The sequence below is a fragment of the Erithacus rubecula genome, assembly GCF_903797595.1.
Source record: "Erithacus rubecula genome assembly, chromosome: 3".
Taxonomy (NCBI): domain Eukaryota; kingdom Metazoa; phylum Chordata; class Aves; order Passeriformes; family Muscicapidae; genus Erithacus; species Erithacus rubecula.
The window spans coordinates 96,709,283-96,729,427 of NC_136689.1; the positions used below are offsets into that span (position 1 = coordinate 96,709,283).

At 39.1% G+C, this 20,145-nt stretch overlaps 1 protein-coding gene across 4 annotated transcripts in view; it reads left to right on the forward strand.

Moving 5' to 3' along the window:
• The window catches only part of SPIRE1 (spire type actin nucleation factor 1), a 126,038-nt gene that overhangs the window by 45,454 nt on the left and 60,439 nt on the right, over window positions 1-20,145 (forward strand). For all 4 annotated transcript variants that reach the window (XM_079300545.1, XM_079300546.1, XM_079300547.1 and 1 more), the window contains exon 3: window positions 10,081-10,314. In XM_079300545.1, coding sequence (XP_079156671.1) covers window positions 10,081-10,314 — 234 coding nt within the window. The remainder of the gene's footprint in view (window positions 1-10,080; window positions 10,315-20,145) is intronic.

Below are 20,145 nucleotides of genomic sequence, written 5' to 3' on the forward strand. Positions count from 1 at the left end.
GCCTAAATTTGTGAGCCTTTCAAGTTTCCCAGGCAGTGTAAGATGCACTGGATGGAGCAGATAATTTTATTTATTTTTTCAGGCAGTAAATCCTTTTAGTTGATATGCATATAGCTTTTTTGGTGTGTGTTTTTGTTCCCAAGTACCTATGTGTCATACATAGATGGAAGTGTTGGAATTAATCCTTCTCTACCAATTGTTGGATATCTGGTAATTTGGCTGCTACCTAAGCAGCTAAATAACTTAACTGGATAGTATCTGTATTCACTTCGAAGGTCAGCCACTGAGCATTGTAAAAAATTTGACTGTGTAACGGCAGTTTCTGCAGACAGCCAGAGTCAGGAATGCTTGTTTTGTTCTAGTTTTTGGAGGTTGTTTTTGTTGTTGTTGGCTTGCTTTTTTTTTTTTTTTTTTTTTTTTTACCTAAGCATAAAATCCATATGAATCTTTTTTTAACTAGTGTAGCACTTTTGACCTGTGACTGAAAACAAATCTATGTTATCATCACTGTACTGGAATACACAGATACTGTCATTATTGGCAGAAAGCAGTAAAACAATGCTCAGCAATTTGTAATCCAGGAATATGGCTGTTCCATTAGGGATAAAAAACTGTCACAGTTCAGCACTTTGACGGCTTTGACAGCTGCCAGGTGCTGGAATATCTTGTGCTAAGGTAATTCATGCCTGAGGTTATAACTGTATGCTTTATATATCAATAGTTTTTATCTATGATAGTGGTGTGAATTAATATGTATTTCTTCTGTGGTGATTTCATTGTTCAGAAGGAAATAGAAATAGAAATCTGTGAGTGACATTTCGTAAATGGAGTCTCTGGGGTTTTGTGGTCCTAAGAGCAGGTGCTGAGCTTTCTGCTGAGTTTCAGCCACACAGTTCTGTTGCTCTTTGGTGTAGGGCAAGTCAACCTTCCATACGATGATTGTATCTGAATTTCAACCCGAAAAAAATAATGTCAAACTAATGTCTTTTTACAGGTAGATAATTTGTCAACAGTGCCTACTTGTGCTTTTTTGAACAATTTCAGCAAATGCTGGTCTTTCCAATAAGGCCATTATGAGAACTTGAAGGTAATTCTGCCATAGCTTCCCTCTCTTGTTACTCAAATATTTTATGTTCACTTAGGCATTCAATTTTGGACAAGTACATGAGAGATCCAAATGCCTGTGTCCAAAGTTGCTTTTTATGGGGAAGAGGGCATGGAATAATATTCATAAAATCAGGAGCTTTCCAGAGGGTTTGTCAGCCTGCAGTAATATTTTGCATTACATACTCAGAGATCATATGTGACCTAAATTATTAATGTGTCTAGCCCATTAGTAATTCCTTGGACTATCGTGATAGTCTTTATGAAAATTCACATGTTTCATAATCAAGGCATATCCTTATGTCAGGATGATGTTTCCTTACGTATATGCAGAGCAAAAAAATTCTCAGTAAGAGTCTCACATTTTTTCCTTTGTAGTCACAGGCTATATGTGTGAATTCCTATCAGTTTCTTTAGGAAAGAAGCCCATGTATGGCTGAGTGACCTTCCACAAGACACTGGAGGTAGCTGTGCATGGTTTGTTTTAGGTGGCTATGTGATAAATACAACATTCCATAGACATCTTTGAAGATTCTCCTTTGGCATGGATGGAAAGGACAGCCTTCTTATGAGTGGTTTTGTGACTTGCTGTGACTATGAGGTACCTCCAAGACAAGAAGTGTTAAATTAGTTTTGCTTTGTGTGGGATTAACGAATACTCCAGTCACTAGAAAGGAGCAGCACATACCAGCCTTCTTTGGTGGCACATCACTTTGAAAAGGACCTGTTGAGTGATTGCATTTGGGCTTCTTTCTTGACATATTTGATTTTATGCATGGAATCTTGGAATTAGGACAATTTCACTGACAAGTGAAGTCTGTTAGAAGGCAGAAAGATGTATTTTTTCAGGAATGGCAGAAGATGGATTTGAGGAAAGTTAAAGTCAAACCAGAAGAGTTGTTATCATGTTCCCCATTCTGTGTAAACTTGTTCAGGTGCTTCATCTGTCTCTGTGAAGTTCATCAGCTGTGAATCACTTGAAGTGCAGACAGAGCTCTGACAAATATGGTGAAACCAGCCTAACTTTCATAAAGTCTGTTGTGAGCTGCTGCTGGAAAGCTTGTAAGGTGTACATGGAAATGCAAAACTTTAGGTAATTAAGAATTTGTCTTTAAAAGGATAGCTTTCATTGTCCTGGTATTTTGTTTGCTTGGCTTTTGTAGTCGTTAATTTTGGCGAAAATAGATGTGAGAAAGTTCTTGACTCAGAGAAGAACAAATGGTTTATATTGCAGTTTACTCACTTTAATTTTTGGATTAATTAAAATAGAGCCAAGCCTGTAGCAGGCAGCTGTAATGGTTCGACATAAAAGCCATGGGGAAGGCTGAAAAATGCATGCAAACTGACTTGCAGTAGAGTAGTTGAACTGTGTAGATGTTTTGACTAAAAGTGGTATTGATTCTGCATTGCTTCATGACTACCATAAATTGAACTGAATCAAAGCTCTGGTAAGCACTTTATTATCTATCTTCTATATCTTGTCTGACAGACCATAGGCAGTGTGCCATGTCAGCCAAACTCAAACCAGTCACACACGAATTCTCAGGGTCAGAGCTACTGAACTAGTCCCACTGTCCTTTGTACCAGCTTTCCTTGAGCTGCTTGCTTCTCTCCCTCGCTGCAAAATCTTTTGCTGCAGTTAATCTGATACTGTCATGAAGTCTAGATAAAGCTTTATTCCAAAGGCTGATGTGACAAATGGTAATTTCTATCTCCTCCACAGTTTGAACCCACTGGTATTTCTGTGGCCTGGTTATGTTTTTGGAAGTCAGCTGAATTCTTTGCTCCTTCTGTTTCTTCACCTGGGGTGTTCACCTCATTGCTTTCAATTTCTACCAGAAAAGATATGCATATGTTTAGCTATGTTTTATCAAATAAAATAAAATTTAAAAAAATACAACAGAACTAGAATAGAAATTTGTGACATGGCTGGATTTTCTGTAATTAATTTAGGATTAAAAACCCCCATATTCTCCTTATTTAAATGGTATCAGGATAACAGGACCTGTATTTGAATCTTGGTATGGGTAGAGGTGTATTATAGAACTTTCAAATGACTTTCACCATCTAGGTTACTTAATTATTCCATCTAATTCTTTTATTGAAACTTCAGCCATTGCTGGAGTCTCCACAGTTAAATTAGAGAATTTATTTTTTTTCTTTTTTAGGTATGAGTTGTCACTGTGGTGAAATTCTTTCAGGCTGAATAAAGTCTGTGGTAACAGAGTAATGATTTGTCATGATCTTGAGGATTATAATGTTTGAACAAAAGCTAGAAGAAAATTGACAGTTTTGTTTCAGTGTTTAAAATGCACTGCAGATAAAATGTAAATTGAGACTGATACAATAGAAAAAAATCTGCTTTCATTTATGCTAATATAGTTCTGAGACAATATCTATAGTACAGGTTTTTAAACTAAAAATCACATTTATCATTATCAGAACCTTTGAATAAGTTTAAGAGTTGCCTTGCACTTGATCCTTAATAAACTGGTAGTTACATAAATGCTACACTCCAAGAGGCAACTGTGTCTAACAACATTTAACTGCTTCAATTTTCACATACTCTTTTGAGGGGAATAAACCAAAACAAAAAAAGTTAGCATCCCCTTTGTATGTTTTAGGCTTGTTCTGTGTCTTTGATCAAAAGTTCTTGCACTGAGTCTCTTTAACACACACCTGAATAGTACAAAGAATCCAGTAAGTAGGTCTGTTGTCCCACTTAGTGCATTCAGAGACTCGGGATATAAAACCATTTTGAAAAAGATCTCTGAATACAGTAGAGAATTTTTCCTGCATATAAACCAGATTGAATATCATTAAAGGGATTTATTTAATTTTGTCTCCTATTTATTTTCTATTAGACCTGACATACTCTGATTTTCTCTCTTTGCTTTCATTACTGCTTTGACTTAAAAAGCAAGGCTCATTATATTGCAAAAAGCAGTTCCTCTTTATTTCAGTAGCAAAGCAACATCACCCAGAAGTTAAATAATTCTGTATCTTATGTCTATATTCTTTGGAAATGAATGATTCATTTGATTCACTGGAAGTAGTCCAAATCCTTGCTGCTTTCCTGGAAGGACTTGGAAGTTTTTTCACTGTTCTCATTTGACAGTTCATTGCACGTTGCTCTAATTTAGTAAAGGTCATATTCAAATTTAGCAGTGTCCCCTGCCATTAAAACCTGGGTAATGCTACCCCATTTCCACTTGGGAATGCTCTGGTGAAAACTATATTAATGCACCCGTGGTGTGCAGTGACAGCAGCGCATCTCTCAGAGCGTCCTACTTAGACTTGCTCTTCCATGAGATGCTCCTGAGGGTTATGTAGGGCACCTCAGGATAAGCTAAAGAAACAAGAGAATGTACATGGGTTATCCTAACCCCTTTGTTTGGTCACCTTTCCTGAAGGCCTGGTCTTTTTCAGTTCCAGATTTGAATGCTGAAGAAACAATGAATTACTTTGTTACAAATGGAAATGAGCAAAAACTTCCACCCTCTGTCATCTAGCTAGAGAGGAACAAGTTGGTTTTACATAACATTTTAATATGCCAGTCCTTTGGACCATATTATATAAATTTAGCACAAAAACTTGTGTGTTTGTCTTCTATTGTGCCATAGAAAATTTAAGATACCTACTTATGGCTTAAGGGTGTCTGTGTCTATGTTTATACTGTGTGTTATAGTGTGAGAAGCATCATATGGAGCTCCCGGCAGGCTAATTTAAAGTCAGCATTAGGACAGGTTAGTCTTTACAGATTGACTACGTGCTGCCTAATACCATGGGAGGTGACGGAGTTGGTGGTGGAGAGGAGCTGTGCCCTAAGGAGTGCCAGCCCTGAACTCTCAGCACTCTTACCATGAGACAGAATGGGTCTCCTTCATTAAGTATGTTGGAGATCTGGGTAAAATATGGAAACACTTAATTATTGTACTGCACATTTGTAATAAAAAATTCTTGGAATTCATAAAAGTGCAGTAGTAATGCAAATATTATTGTGGCTGGTGGCCATATCTGAGGTCCCTGTGGGAAAAGTCGAAGTAAGTTAACTCACCTTGGGACCAGAGCTTTACAGCATTGTTAATCCAAGTATAGGGATGCAAAATCTAAATGACTTTTGGATGAAGGGACAACTTTAGGGAGGGACAGGCATTTGAGCTGAAAAACAGTTCTTTGCTGCAGTAAGTACAGGCCTGTCTTTAGGCTTTGTTTGTTTAAAAAATGAGGCAGGCCTAGGAAGGCGATGAAAGCTCAGACAGTGCCCCATTGTGTGTGCCATGAGATGTGGATTCTGCCTATTCTCATCTATGCTTCAGCAAGAATCTGGGAGATGGGTATGTTGAGGGGAAAAAAGGCTTTTTCTCAAAGTGAAGTACTGTTGAGTCCAGGGTACCTCCCTGGCTCCTCTGGGGATGCAAAAACCCCCCTGGTAGACCCCTCTGAGACCCCCGAGTGCTGTCTAGGAGCTGCAGGGGCTGGATTTGGCTCCTTGGGAGAATTTGCCTACGCTGAGGGAAGAGACACAGAAAATGATGACGAGTAGAGTGTAAATTAGGATATTAGAATGCAGTATAAGTAGGTTTTTAGATTGTTTGTATTAAGGACCATGTGGTCAAGATGGAGGATCCTGGGTGTGGTGGGCTTCTTCCTCCTTCTTCTTCATGTCATTCATGCTGAAGTTGTACCCTGGGAACCACAGACTGGATGGGGAAAGAACTGGACATTGTAAAGAGGTTGCATGGCATTGGGGAAAATTTGTAAATATTGTATACGTAGTTTAGAGTATAAAGGCCTTGGCACAGCCCTCCCAGGGGATCTTCTGCAATGGTCGACCTGCAGAGAGGACCTGTGCTGGGCTGGCAGAAACATTTTTAAAGATAAGATAAATAAACAGCCCTGAAACAACACAAGGTTGTCTCAAGCTGCTTTCTTCCTGGTGCCTCTGAGAGAGCCAGACTTCTGACCACCTGTATGCCCTCTCTGGGGAGGTCTCATGCCTGAAGAAACCCTCAGAGACGGGACAAAGTACTTGCAATAATTGCACTTTTGCAAGTATCAAACCTCTTTGGTTCCTGTACAAAGGCTGTATATTTGAAGAATTCAAGAATGTTAAATTGGCAGAGTTCATTGGAAGAGCATAATTTGGGTCATATGAAAAACCTAAAACACTAATGAGCACCTGTCCAAGAGGCATGCCATGTGTTGGAGGAAGATATACAGGATGAAAAGTCCTGGGTAGTGTTTGTGTATGAAAAGAATCTAAATAATTTGGGTTTTGTTTCTGTCATGTGTGCAAAAGGAGTGTGTGGATATTGTTTTTACATTGTTTTTCAAGTCAAAGTGTTGCAGCAACTTTTTCACAATCTATTATGCAAACACTGTATAATATGAGTCCAGACTGCTGTAGAAACTGCAGGAATGCTCACGGTGGGACAAAATTGCCCTTTCATTAATGATTTCAGCACAGCAAAGTACAAGTTTAGTCTGTGGGAAATGTTTGTTTCTTGGGGTTTTTTTGGTCTGAAGCCATGACTTTCAAAAGAACTTGATGGGAAGGTGTAAATTTTAATAATGAAGACTTCCTTGTTTATTTTTTAAGTTTATTTATGCACTGATTGATTTCCAGAGGTCAGGTTCTTTGCTGAAATTTTAATCAGTCAGGAACAAATGTGTTCTAAAATTCAAGGTGCAGATATTTATTTTTTTTACCTGTATTGAGCAGCATTACTTATTAGTGATGACACTTATTTCAGTGTTATACAGTTGTTTTGGGGTGTCAATGTGCAACTCTGTGGTTTAAAAAAAGCTTTGCTAGGTCCATTCTTACACTGTAAACTGTATCAGTACTTGTCACTTGTTAGGTGCCAGAAGTTTTTATTTTGTGCTGAATTGGCCACTGGTAGAGTTTAAAACATGTGATTTCTTTGTAAATAAGTGATGCTTTAAAGAAAATTTAAAAATGGAAGTCCCTGATTATCCAACTAAAAAAAAACCCTCTCATTTATAAATTGATCCATTCACCTGTGAAAATTTCTCTTTTTTTGTTTGTGTTTTATTTGTATTCCAGGCAAAGTGCCCGTACTCATGCGTTGAAGCAGCAATCAATTGACTTGTATATTTTGCTCCTAGTTATATAGATCTGAAAGTTTTATTAGTGTGAAGTTTATTTAGTATGAATTGAATTAGTAGTTCTATCCATGGCAAGAAGCATTGACAATTCTGTAACTTTTGTTTGATATTTGTAAGGCACTTGTGTGGTTTACAGGATCCTTGGTAAACTGATACTACTGAAAGCATTGAATGTTCTCAGTTTCAATGTGAGTCAAAGCAAAGTTACTTAGTTGAGTTGTTTGCTGCTTTGACTTTCAGCAAGAAGAATCTGTGATACAGACAGACAATGAGTAAATATGATTCTGTTCACATCTGCTTAGTAAGGAGCTGAGACACTGAACTACAGCTCTGACTTGGTGGTGTTTCAGGCTTTCATCTTGTGTCAGCTTTACATGTATTATGAAATCTGTTCATAGTATATAAAAATGCACAAACCATATTACTGAGCTGCAAAAGCCCCACTGCTGATGCATCAAAGAAAGCAGCAGTTTTAGCCACAGTGCTTTGAATGCCTTAATCCTCTTCCCAAGCAGAAGAAGGCAGAGAGAGTGCACTTTCTTTATCTGCCCCTTCTTCTACCTTTTTTTAGGTTTTGGTAGCAAAATCCAGAAGCTGTGTTCAGCAGCCAATACTGCATGGCACAAGACATAACTTTCTTTGCATCTGATCTGGACATTTCTGTCTTCATGTATGCTAAGCCCTGTCAAATGTACTTTTTATTAAAGTTAGATACACAAATAAACTTTGTGTTTATTCCAAAGTGCTCAAAGTATCAAAATGGTTACTCAGTTATACTTCATTTTCATTTCAGTTTCCTTTGCTCCCTTTCAGTTGCCAAAAGGGTGTATGTTGGGGATTGTACTCACAACCTGAGTTACAGGAAACACACCTACCATTGGTATAAATATATTTTACTTTGTGTGACTTCCACATTTTCAGATTTTTTTTTTAACAGTATAAGTTTTACAAGGCAGTTATGACAAAATATCTTCCCAAAGAAGTGAGCAAGATATACTGCAAATATAAGTTTAATCTTTTAGAGCTGTTTGTAAGGTCTATATGGTGCAGTGTCCTGTCTCCACAGTGGGTCATGGCAGAAGTCAGAGGAAGGGTATGAGAACTGAGCAAGAAAGCAGCGAGACTTCCCTGGCATACTTCCCTGTCTCAATAGCACTTCCCAAGTCAGAAGCAATTCTTTGAAATGAAAAAACACATACAGGTTTTTCTTCTTCACTAATTTGCCTAATCATTTTCCCTAATTGCATTTTTTAATAAATATGTATAAACACATTTCAAGGGAATAGTATGTGCAAAATTTTTATATTGAACCAAGTTACCAAAATTATTGGAAATAAATTATAAAATAATGTGATTTATGTATTGGGTTTTAATTTTGTTTTTTGCATATTAGTCACTGTCTTACAAAGTGAATTTGCACTGCAAAGTAATCCCAACAGATTGAAGTGAGTGAAGTACACAAGTGTAAAGCTGTCAGACTACAGCAATCATTAAATCGTCTGTCTAGTTAAACTAATAGGAAACGATTTTAAGTCTTTGCTAACCTCCAGCCTCCCAGACAACAATACTTTGTTGTGCTGAAATAAGTAAGCAGCTAGAGTAAAATTTAATGTTTAAAGAATCCCTTTGTGTTGTCCTATATAGCCAAACAGAATTTCAAAACTCTGCAGCAAAAAGTGTGTCGAGCAGGATCATACTGAAAGGCAGACTAGAGAAAATTGCATTTGATGACAAGGTTTGGTATATTTAGAAATGCTCCTGTCACTGAAGTTGCTGCTGTGCCAACTACTCCTACACTGGAGTCTGCTAATTTGTGTGACATGCTATCTATCCCAACACACAAGGAAGATCAGAGATTACATGCAGTAACTCCAGTCCTACTTCCGCTGTCAGACAAGGATCTTCAAGCAGTGACATTACCTTCTTGTGGTTTACTATTGCAATCCCATTTTCCCTTCCCTCTTCATTAATACCCATTTTCAAGCTCCTCAGTTTGAAATGGCACCTATTTACATTTTTACAATTCCAGAAGCTTCAGTATTACTCATAAGGAAAATCATGAATGCCAAGAGAGAAAATGTGCATTTAGCATTCTGGGATATTCATGACAATCTTATCCTAGCTCTCACTGGATAAGAGATCATTGGTTTGCTTTGCTCTTACAGGACACAAATAAGAAGCCCCAGTTCAATGAAAAATTGAGGTTCTACCTCATCACTATGGAATTCAGTTGTTGGTTGTTTTTGGTGTATGTGTACTTTCACCAGCTGGACAACAGGCAAAGGAGTTCCTGTGGGTTGGTGTCCCAGTGCTCAGTGAGTAACACTGGGACATCCACAGCTATGTCCAGGCACCTCTCAGGCCAATGAACAGCACTTACCAAGTGCCATTAAGTTGTGTGAGGAGGAAGGCATCTCATGTTAGTTTATTCTTTCTTTTAATTTCTTCCTACCTGCCCCACAAAAAAAGACCATGTGTGTGCAATATAGTCTTGCAGAGTAATGTTACTTTGAGGTTTGCAGTATCAGAAGGAAAAATGGAAAATAACCTTAAAAGGTCCTGCTTTGTTTTTAAATGATGAATTTTTATTTCAGATATTGAAATAATAAAGCTGTAGGTAGGTGGTATGATCTGTTCTTGCTTGTTCTATGCTGTATTACTCAAGTGCTTACTCAAGTGCTACTGCAGATATTAGCAGATCATTTTTATCTTCAATTTTGATGTTTATTACTCTCTCAGTTCCTGGTTTGTTATACAAACACCAGAAAATGTTGTTCCTCACTTGACCTATTCATTCATGTAAATGGCATTAATATATATATATATTTTTATTTTTTTTTACAGGTTATTGAATCCCTAGGGATTATTATATATAAAGCCCTGGACTATGGTTTGAAGGAGAATGAAGAGAGGGAATTAAGTCCTCCACTGGAGCAGCTTATTGACTACATGACTAATGCCACAGAAACAGATGGGAGTAGGGATGAAGGATATGATGCTCTGGATGAAGGAGTGGAGGATGACGATGATGACAAGGAGGAAGTTGAGGCCATTCACTCCTATAAAGATGTCATGAAGGTACGGTAGGGGACAGTTTATATGATAGTTCTGTCAATGAGAAAATCAACTATGTTTTATATTTTATTGTTCTGTGTGATACTGGCTGTGTCATTTTCTGATTTCCCTGGTCCTTTTATATGGTTTGCTTGTGAAAATGACATGCAGTATTATTTCAATTTGACAGTAGGCAACAGAAAATCCATGATAACTTTAGCATTGGATGTGCCATTAATATCACAATCAGATTTAATCCCTGCACTGGATAGTCAGCCTTCCAGTGTAAACATCTGTTGAATTACTTTGTGTACTCTTGGGTACTTCATGGTGTGTTTCAATTAATCCACCTTTTCATTAGCAGGTTATAAGTGTAATTATTCTTATCAGTTCCTTTGCTTGTCACCCTCCCCTCCTGAAGCACAGGAGGGCTTTTATAAGAGTAGCCTATTTGTATGGAGTGAGTCAGAACACAGTTTTTCACTGGTGATCATTATGGTTGCAGTTTTTGAACCTGAGTTGTGAAATTTTGAAATACAGCTTATGAACTTTAATTATGACAAGTTCTTTAATATTCTCTGGGCTACTGTCAATAATCATTTCAAAGTATTACCCTCTGTTTTCTACAGAGCAATCTTCTGTACTTGTTTAAGAGCCCAGTGAGCTCTTATTACAGACAGAGGTATTAATAAGCACGGTAGAAAAAAAACTGTGTAACTGGTTTAACTCATAAATAATCTGATATTAATACAGGTTGGAAAACATGCTAACTTATACTGGAGGATTGAGCCATTTATAGTGCTTCTTCACAAATGCAAGTCATATCTTGCATACTAGGAGCTTAGTGCATTGCATAAATTAAGTGTCGTGGTGGAAGCTGAGACTGGAAGAATGCCCCAAACAGCCCATCAGAACACATTAACACTCAGAAGAAAAACCCCACTAAAACCCTTCAGTAATGCTGGGTTAACAGTAGAGAGAAACTCTTAGGAGACTGGAGAGGAAGGAATTTTGAGATGCTTTTGCATCCTCCTTGCACCAGAAGTAATGCTAAATGCTTAATGTCTTTGTTTTTCCTCCCTCCCTCAGAGAAGCAGAGGCCAGAGGGAGAAATGGATGAAATGGTCTTTGCTCCCTTGTGATGGGGAGGGCCTGGCTGGCTGAAGTGCTCTGCCCTTCAAGCCCCTGTCACTGCCAGCCTTGCTGAGTTGCTGTGTGCAGGTGCTTTGCTCTCCCCTCCCTCTGCCTCTCCCTGACACCCAGTCACCTGCTCCAGAGGGGGCCTGCAGCACCCTCCTTAGCCCCCATACAAGCTGCTCCAGACTGTGTAGAGGAAATGTAGAAGACTGATGGGATACATTCCTCCTTTCCCCCTGGTTTGGCAAAATGCTGTGAATTGGTGACATTTGAAGTTACATCGTTAAGTGAAAGTTTCACTTAGTGCAGGGGCAGAAAAGACCTTTGTATTCCAGAGCTGAAAACAATGGCTTTGTGGGAGCGTTTAGTTTGCAAGTTTTTTATTTGATTTCTGCAAACAATAAAAGAAAAATTGGGAAAACTTTGCTGAAGTCCTTTAGGTACACTGGTGTAGACATCCCTGAAATACAAAAGCAATGAGAAAATTCAACAGGACATGGAATGACATCATTTTCATTTGGCTTTGGTAATTTCTCTGCTAGTCTGAGGTACCTGCCTGTTTGTATGTTTTAAAATCTGCATCTTACATTTTATTTCTTCATCGTAATTTCTTAGTAATTTTATTTCATTCTGGACATGTACTGTTTCTGTGACTTCATCTTAGTAAATTGAAGGTCAGCTGTCAATTTGTCCATCATCCTAACTTTTACTCCTCCATCCCTTGGAATTCTCTTTTATTTCTGTTTTTGATTTTGCCTAAATTGTGTGCTGCAGGCTTAACTCTGCAAATTATCTTTATTCCCTACTCAGTCTTGTTACTGCATTGACAGTACTAGAATGGCAGCAGCATTCTGCCATATTTTTGCCATAAGTGCAGATTTGCAAGATCCTTTTTTCCTGGCTTAATACCTTTTTAGGGGTGAAAATATCTTTTGCATGTGGCTTTCTCTTACTTCCCCCCCATCTCCACCCCCATAAGGGTAGTAAAATATTAGTGGCTACACCTTTATTTACCCAGTGACTGTTTCACAACAGTAGTGTGTGGTCTTGTGACCATGAGGCTCAATTATTTTAAGTCCCTCTTAGCAAGACTCACTGTGAAGCTTTTTCCTCTACAGTTCCTCAGGACAAACTACAGTTTGTAGTGAATGCTGAAGCAGGTTTGCTCATTGAATTGAGAACCTTTGTTCTTGCCTCCCCTGCATTTTCTACATCACAAGCTTGGAAAATAGTAGAGATGGCCTATATGCTACTAATATGGATTTTTAAGGTTTTTAACTATGTAGTTTTCTGTCTGGAAATTATTTTGTCCTTGAAAAGTGATTATACGATTCCTCCTTTTCCAAAAACTGTCATTGTCTGGTCCAAGGCCTGCCTGCCACTAAGACTGAATTTTTCAGCATTAATCACTAACTTGATTGAGCATATTTTGAGATTAAAACACAGAGGTAGTTAAGATATATGTCAAGTTTCTCTGTAATTTAAAGCAAGCAAGGTCAATCCTGTACCCTCCCTCTAGCCTGGAAAATGCTGAGTAATGTAGCAAACACTGATTCCCAAGAACTGGGAAAAGGGTGAGTGCTAAATAGTACTGCCAAGATCATCATTGGCAAAGCCAGTGGGGAAGACACAGACAAGCTTTTGTGCTGCTTCTTGGTATATTTGGCTGATTTAGCTTCTGATTTCCTTGGCAGGACCAACCTGCTGCCCAGACTTGACCTACTGTTTTTAAAAATGCATCTGTGAAGAGAGGACACATTGTTGCCAGAAGCTTTTAGTCTTTAATATATTTCTGATTGTCAGCCCTGCTACAAATGAAGGGAGAAACAGTGACAGTAAAGACTGGACATTTTCAGACGGATTCTTACCTAGTTTGAGTCCCTCTCCCCTACCCCATCCACTGTGTGCACTGTGCTGTGTGGTACAGGAGCTCTGCACTGCCAGGAGTGCCAGGTTCACTCTGCATGTACACAAGACACAGTAATCCCGAGGGATTGGAAATTTATCAGACTGACAGCACACATGCACCTTGGGAAGCCTTGGTCAACAGAGTGTAGACAGGGAAGGCCTGGCATGCTGGGCAGTGTTGGGCTTGCTGAGGGTGTGGGAAGTCCTGTCATGTGGCACCTTTATCACAGCATGGGGCCCGCCCTGATACTGAGACAAGATGATGCACTTTATCAGCCTCTTCCAGAGTATGCTCAAACCCTAATTCCACTCCTAATCTTAACATTATCACACTCCTTATCCCACAGATCTCTGCAGTCAGATGGTTTAAACCAGCAACATTTTTCATCTTAACCCAGAGGCACTTTCTAAACTGCGGTTTATCAATATCTGCTGGCTTGAGTCCCAACCCTAAACCCAGTTACAGTATTATACTTCATTCTAGGTCAACACCCCTTTCTAATTCTAGATGTAGAGGTAACCTCATAAGGCTTTGATAACAGGCTTTAATATGTGCTGGTGTTTGCTGGGCTGAACTGCCATCCTAGCCCTGTCATTTCTTCCAGGTTTGAACATCATTGTGGCCAAATCACTACTGCCAGTACTAGACTTTTCCTCAGCCCTTCTGCAGAGCAGAGGCGTTGTAGAGGTGTTGTCAGTTGTGCCTGCAAGTCATGACACTAACTTTTGTCACTGCCTTTTTCTGTAGGTCTTCTAGGTCTTGTAGAAGGTACATAGAGGAGGCAGCTCCCTTCCTGAACTGGTATCTTTCTCTTACTTATGTTCACCTTTCATCCCAAAAGTTAACTCAGCTTTGAACAGGAACCTTATCTGTAGCTAAGCCAGACCTTCACAAGGACACAAGTACAGGTGGATGGTGTCTAGTGCTCAATGGCTTCAGGTCCCAGGTCTTACCTCACTAATTGCTTTTAAGAAGTTCAGTAATAGTGTTTTTTAATTCTGACCAAAAATCAGCTGTCATGCAAGTGACAAAGGTGAGTGAGTGACCCAGATCTCATATAGACAAAACTTGTACATAGAAAATCTACTTGTTGACTTAATTTGTATGAATTTTTTTTTCAGAGCAGCATGGTCAGTATTGTGTTATCTTGCTGTAAGAAATGTAAACAAGGATGCAGTTTGCAATATTTTTATTGGTAGAAAATGATGTTTGTGCTTTGCAAAGAGGAAGAATAAATTGATTTTCTCAATTTCAAACACTCCTCCTCTCCCATTTCAGTTATTTTAATCATTGGCATGGTCATGAGATGAGAAACTCGTATGTCTAGGTGACTCATATATCTTGGTAGTTCAAGGATATGACTGACTCCTTTCACCTGGAAGGAACTGAAATTTACAGTGGTGATATTGATCTGCCTCTGTTTTAATTTGAGTACTCTGACAGTAGTACAGATCTATCATCTATGGCATGTGTAGGATTATAGGGGAAAAGTATGTCCTGTCCCAATGCAATTATAGGCAGGACAAGAAGATCTGCATTTAGATCTAAGTGTTTTGGAGACTCCCTTCTGAGTCTGAGGACTATTATCATATAGGTGCAGTGACCCCATGTAAGTATAATATGGGAACCTGTCAGAGAGGAGCCAGAAAATGCAGTTAAAAACAAGTCAGGGTATTTGTTTATGACAGTTAAAGAGTTCATATTACTGGAATTCAAAGGCCCATAATTTTGTCTAGTCCAAGCTTAGTAAGGTGCAGCTTTCTGTGAGTGTAATTCAGTTTAAGGCTGGGCTGGCTTAAGCATTTTTGTAGAAGCCTGCAGAACAGTATTTATACTTCATTTCAAAACAAGCAACTTGCAGAGTACCCTGTAACTCTGTGAAACTGGTGAAGATTTGGAAACTTAATGAGATGGTAAACAAAGTCCAAGATGTTGCCAATTCATTTTATATTAGAAAGGAATGCAGCATTGTTGGTTATTTGTGAAAATTCTCATCCTCTAAAAAGACAACAATTAATCCTTTCCCTTTTCTTGAATCCTGTACTCCTGTGTTTATGGGCTAATCTTTATCTTGGTGGATCTCATTCTAAAAAAACATTATTTTTGGGTCATTTTTATGGAGACACATTGAAATTACAGTGCGTTGGAAGTCCTCAGTTCTCTTCACTTTTGTTCTCACAGTATTTGCGGGTTTGAACAAAAATGTATCATATTCCACTTGTGGAGCTTCAGACACATAGAGGTCTGAGACCCCTTTTGTGATATTGGGAAACCTCCTGTCCCATCGGTTTGAGTCTGAAAGTGCAGCCATCATGATTTTTGTATCTCTTAAGTTCTGAGGAAGGCAAGTTCTCCTTTGGCTGTTCCTTTTCTGCTGTTTAACTCTTGGGGACTAGAAAGAAACCCCAGAATCTCCTGAAGTGACTTTGTGAACACAGCCCCGTATCATACTGCAATGACAGCACACCCTGAGGTGGATGCCCCTGGGCAATTTGGGCCTCTGAAGGTAGAGCTTCATGCTCCTGCTCTGACCAGGTAGATAGCTTGTGGCAGCCCACATCCTGGCCACCCCTTCTGTCTGTGCTGCACTGACAGAAGTGGGAGCTCTGAATTCAGCAGTGAAGTCACAAGGACCAGAACTCATCTCCTACGCTCAGGAGGTGAGCATGTGCTCAAATATTCCCTTTGGGATTCTTTCAAAACAACACTGAGATTGGACTAGCAAATGAATATATGGATCTTGACTGAATAGGACCCATCCACAGGCTTTTCTTATTCTTTCACAATGCTTTGAGAGAACTTGGAGTTGTCTTAGAAAAGCAGTAAACCTGCTGCTTTTCTCTTGTCCAAGCAATTCTGTGCATCATGGTAATTCACTCAAAAGTGTGTTTCTCATGTCTGTGCTGTCACCTCTGCTGGGATCTTTGTCACCTATGTGTTGTCAAAGCTTCCCAAAAGATATTTGTTTGCCTTTGTTCTTTAATGTGTTTCTTCATGTTTTGTGCTGCAAACAATTGTGCAGATGCAGAGTAAACAGTGTTCCTGGCTGAGTCATAGCAGGAGCAAGTTTTGGAAGCTCCTGTACTGTGCAGGCCCATGGAGCTGAGCTGAGGACAGACTGCAAAATAAAGCAGTAGTCTCTGCATGCTTGTGTGTTTGTAATGTATGAACAATATGTCCATGTTGCAGGTATTAAAATAAAAGTGTTTAACAATAATAATAGGGCTTTGATATGAAGGGCTTATACCCTTGCAAAGAAGTTGTTTCTCAAGGTCTTGGTCTTCCCATTTAAAAAGAACTTTTTGTCTTCCTTACTTTAATTGTTCTTGGAAACATTCCTTCCTTCAGTATGGGCTTAGATAGAGTGTGTTACCCAGGCTGGGAGACAAAACCAAATGACCTTTCCTGCAATGATTTATGGCTCACAGTAGCACATCTACACTGGTTAAAAACCTCTTTACCCATAATTCACATAATTATACTGGTATAACCTGTCTAAGGTCTAAAATAGTCTGAGGAATCCAAGCAGTTGTCCAACAAAAACAGGAAACACAGATGGGGTGTTCAGATTATTTTTATGTATGGGTAGGTTGGAATACACCTCAGATTTGTGTGTGGCCTTTATGCATCTAAAAGAGGCACAGTAGGCCAGGGACTTTTTCTCCCCTGTCTCTTTTATGCTGTAATTATTATAAATAATTTATACAAGGGTAAAAATAAAGTTACATATTTTACTGCAGGTGGAAGGATTCTTTGGTGGTAATGGAGGCCCATAATGCATAAAAAGCAGAATTTGTCATGACAGAGCTTCAGTTATCCCATAAAAAATACAAGTTTGAAACATGCAAAGCATTCTGTAAGAAATAATGCATCTGAAGTAGCAAATAATCTGTGTGAGCCTGCGCTGCCTAAAATATACCCTGGAGACTAAAATAGATCAATGAGTGTTTACTTTCACAAGGTCTGTTCTGTTTGATCAGATTAATTTGAAATTCTAAGTAATGACTGGAAATCAGGGTAATGGTCAATTAACACAGTAAAGCTGTAGTGACCCATAGCAAAGTAGGAAAACAGCAGAGCCACTATTACAGAAAGGACCCAGATCTTCTCTGCCCTACAGATAACTGCAGCACTCAGCAAAGCAAACCTGACCTGGCCATAGCTGGAGGGATCTGCCTGAGTGTCCCTCTCCAACTCTTAAGCTCCCCTCTTCTCCAGGTGTTAAACTGCTAAGTGCACAGAAGGTCCTGATGGGTTTTTCAGATCCACTGTCAGCCTGGTAAAGGCAGTAGATCTGCTCAGAAAAATTAGCCAGGACAGCAGCTTGTCTTACATTAGGATTGGTGAAGGTTCATCTTGTCACAATCGTTTCTACCCATGTAGACTTGGCAGACCTGGATGTTTGTGGTTGCTGGTAGTTTTTTACATCTGCGGGCTCCTTTAGCTACTTTAAAAGTGAAGGCCATTCTTACACAGGTTCACATGACATCTCCTAGCGTGCCTGTAAGGCACAAGTGTTAGATTTACATTCCATGTAATGCCAGCATCCCCCAGGGGATAACCCATAAGGGATTTCCAGTGTAGCTTCCCAGAACCCTCTGTACTACTTACATTATGTGTAGGATACATGTTTTAGTAGACAGGTGAACTAATGGTGACGTGCAAAATTGATGGGCAGTTTTCTCATGTAGTACTATGGACTGCAGATTCCCAGTTGCTGCACTCGCTGACCATGTTCAAAACAGCAGGTGAACTTGTTTCTGCAGTTTTTATGTTGGGCATATGCAGCTCATTTGAAATAGGCACTGTAGGTGTCCTTGTAGTTCTAGGAGAAGCAGGATTTGTGGGGTGGGGGAGAACTTCTTAATTAGCGTGACTGATTTAGCTGGGGTAAAATATATTATGCCTCCCAGGCTGAAAGAAGAGGTCCAGTGGCAGAGTCTGCAAGTGCTTGTCCTCTGTGAATTGTGAATTCCCTGACTTCTCTGAGGTGTTAGAGCCTCACAATCCATTCAGGAGAGAGGTTAAGAGAAGTGGCTGTGGAAGTTTTACCTTTTCTAGTTCTTGCCAGGAAATAAATCACTGAATGAGTGTGCTAAGAAGTTTATCTTGCTGATAGCAATTATTGAAAAAAAACTATGTATGCTTCAGTTGTCAATATTGTTAGTCCAGAGTCACTTACAATGCCAAAGAAAATGGAAGCAGCATAGATGCTACAAAATTACTTAACTCCTTACAGAGGCATGTTGTCCTGTAACAGCAATATGGGAAAAATAAAGAAACAAAGGGGAGGGCCCTTTAATTAGGCCACTGTGGTCTTCTTGCTTTTGAATTATTCAAGGGGGAGCCTTGGGCTTGAAGCAAAATTTCTTTTGGTGCACTTATTTCAGTGCCAGTAACAGTATAAAAAGAAATTAAACATTTGTAGGAAAGTTCATAGAATTGATTTTAAAGTACCATTAATTGTCCAAAATAATAATCTCTCTCTTCTATCTGTGTGGTTTTTTTTTAGTATGCACTTGACTACTGTGCTGCCATTATGCTGTATTCTGTTCCCCTTTGCTTAGTATTCTGTTGCATGCTGTATTTTAGAAAAACATTTAAGTGAGATAAAGCCATTTGATACAAAAAAATAAACAGTGTTTGCTAGACTGTGCTGACCCCTGAAGATCCATATCTGAAAGGCAGGATATCGTATTTATCCCAAAGATTGGCCTGAAGACAGGACATGTTTTGCATTTCTTAGTAAAAGTTTTTTTTACAGTAGGTTTTTGTTTAAAACATGTACTTCCAACATCCTTAAATAGTACTGTAACTGAAGTACTCCTGAGAGGCAGCTTTCAAAAGATTCTTGTCTGCAGGATGCATGGCTCTGAGTGTGTTTTAAGTGATCGATTTGTAAATATTTTTAATGAAATAACACAATGACAAAAGCAGTATTCTTCTGGATGGTGCCTTCAGGACACTTCTCATGTAGTTTAAGGTTTGCCTCACTGCAAACTTTGGGCCATACATTCCAAAGCTTCTGCATATGTGAGTTAGGTATGCAGAATAGTGGAGAATGATTTGAATATTTTAACCTTTCTGATAACTCACACTAATCTGTGCAACTGAATCAAGTGATTCCAAGAGATAAATTCCTTGAATCTAGGGAGCTTTGCAGAGCATTTACTGAAGGGAAGGTGTAGGGCAGCCTGGATGCTATAGAAAGATAGCAGGCATGGAAATTCAGGGATTTTATGTAAGGAGGCAAAGCAAATTGGCAGAACTCAGTAGCAACCACGAGTAGTTGTTGTTTGGAGGCCCAAACTAAACCCTTTCAGGAGGAAATTTAGCTGAGGGATTGACAGGGACAGGGAGCTCAGGGATTGTTCTAAGGGCAGGCAGAGCTTCATATGCTGCTCTTGGCTTGCTTTGGGTAAAGCCTGCAAAGAAGGCACTAGGAGATTGTTTTGGGTGAATGGAAATCAGGATTTTATTGCCTCTGCACTGAACAGAGAAAAAAACCCTTTTTTTGGTCATTATTTATCTATTTATCTCAGAGAAAGGGGCTAGAAACTTGATTTTTATGTTTGTTTTGTAGTTATTGCACTCATGTTGACAGGGAAGAACATGCTACTTTGGGTGATTTAAGCCAAAAGAGAGTTGTATGGTTGGGGTTTTTTGGAGCAGGTTGTCTAGGTATGGGGTTTTTTGCCTTCTCTTAGGACAAAGCAGGCTTGGAGTTCGGACAAGAAAATCCTAATGTGCAATTGTACTTTTTCTTTTTGGCATACCAGGATTTCTTGATGTGAGCATTAAAACCAACA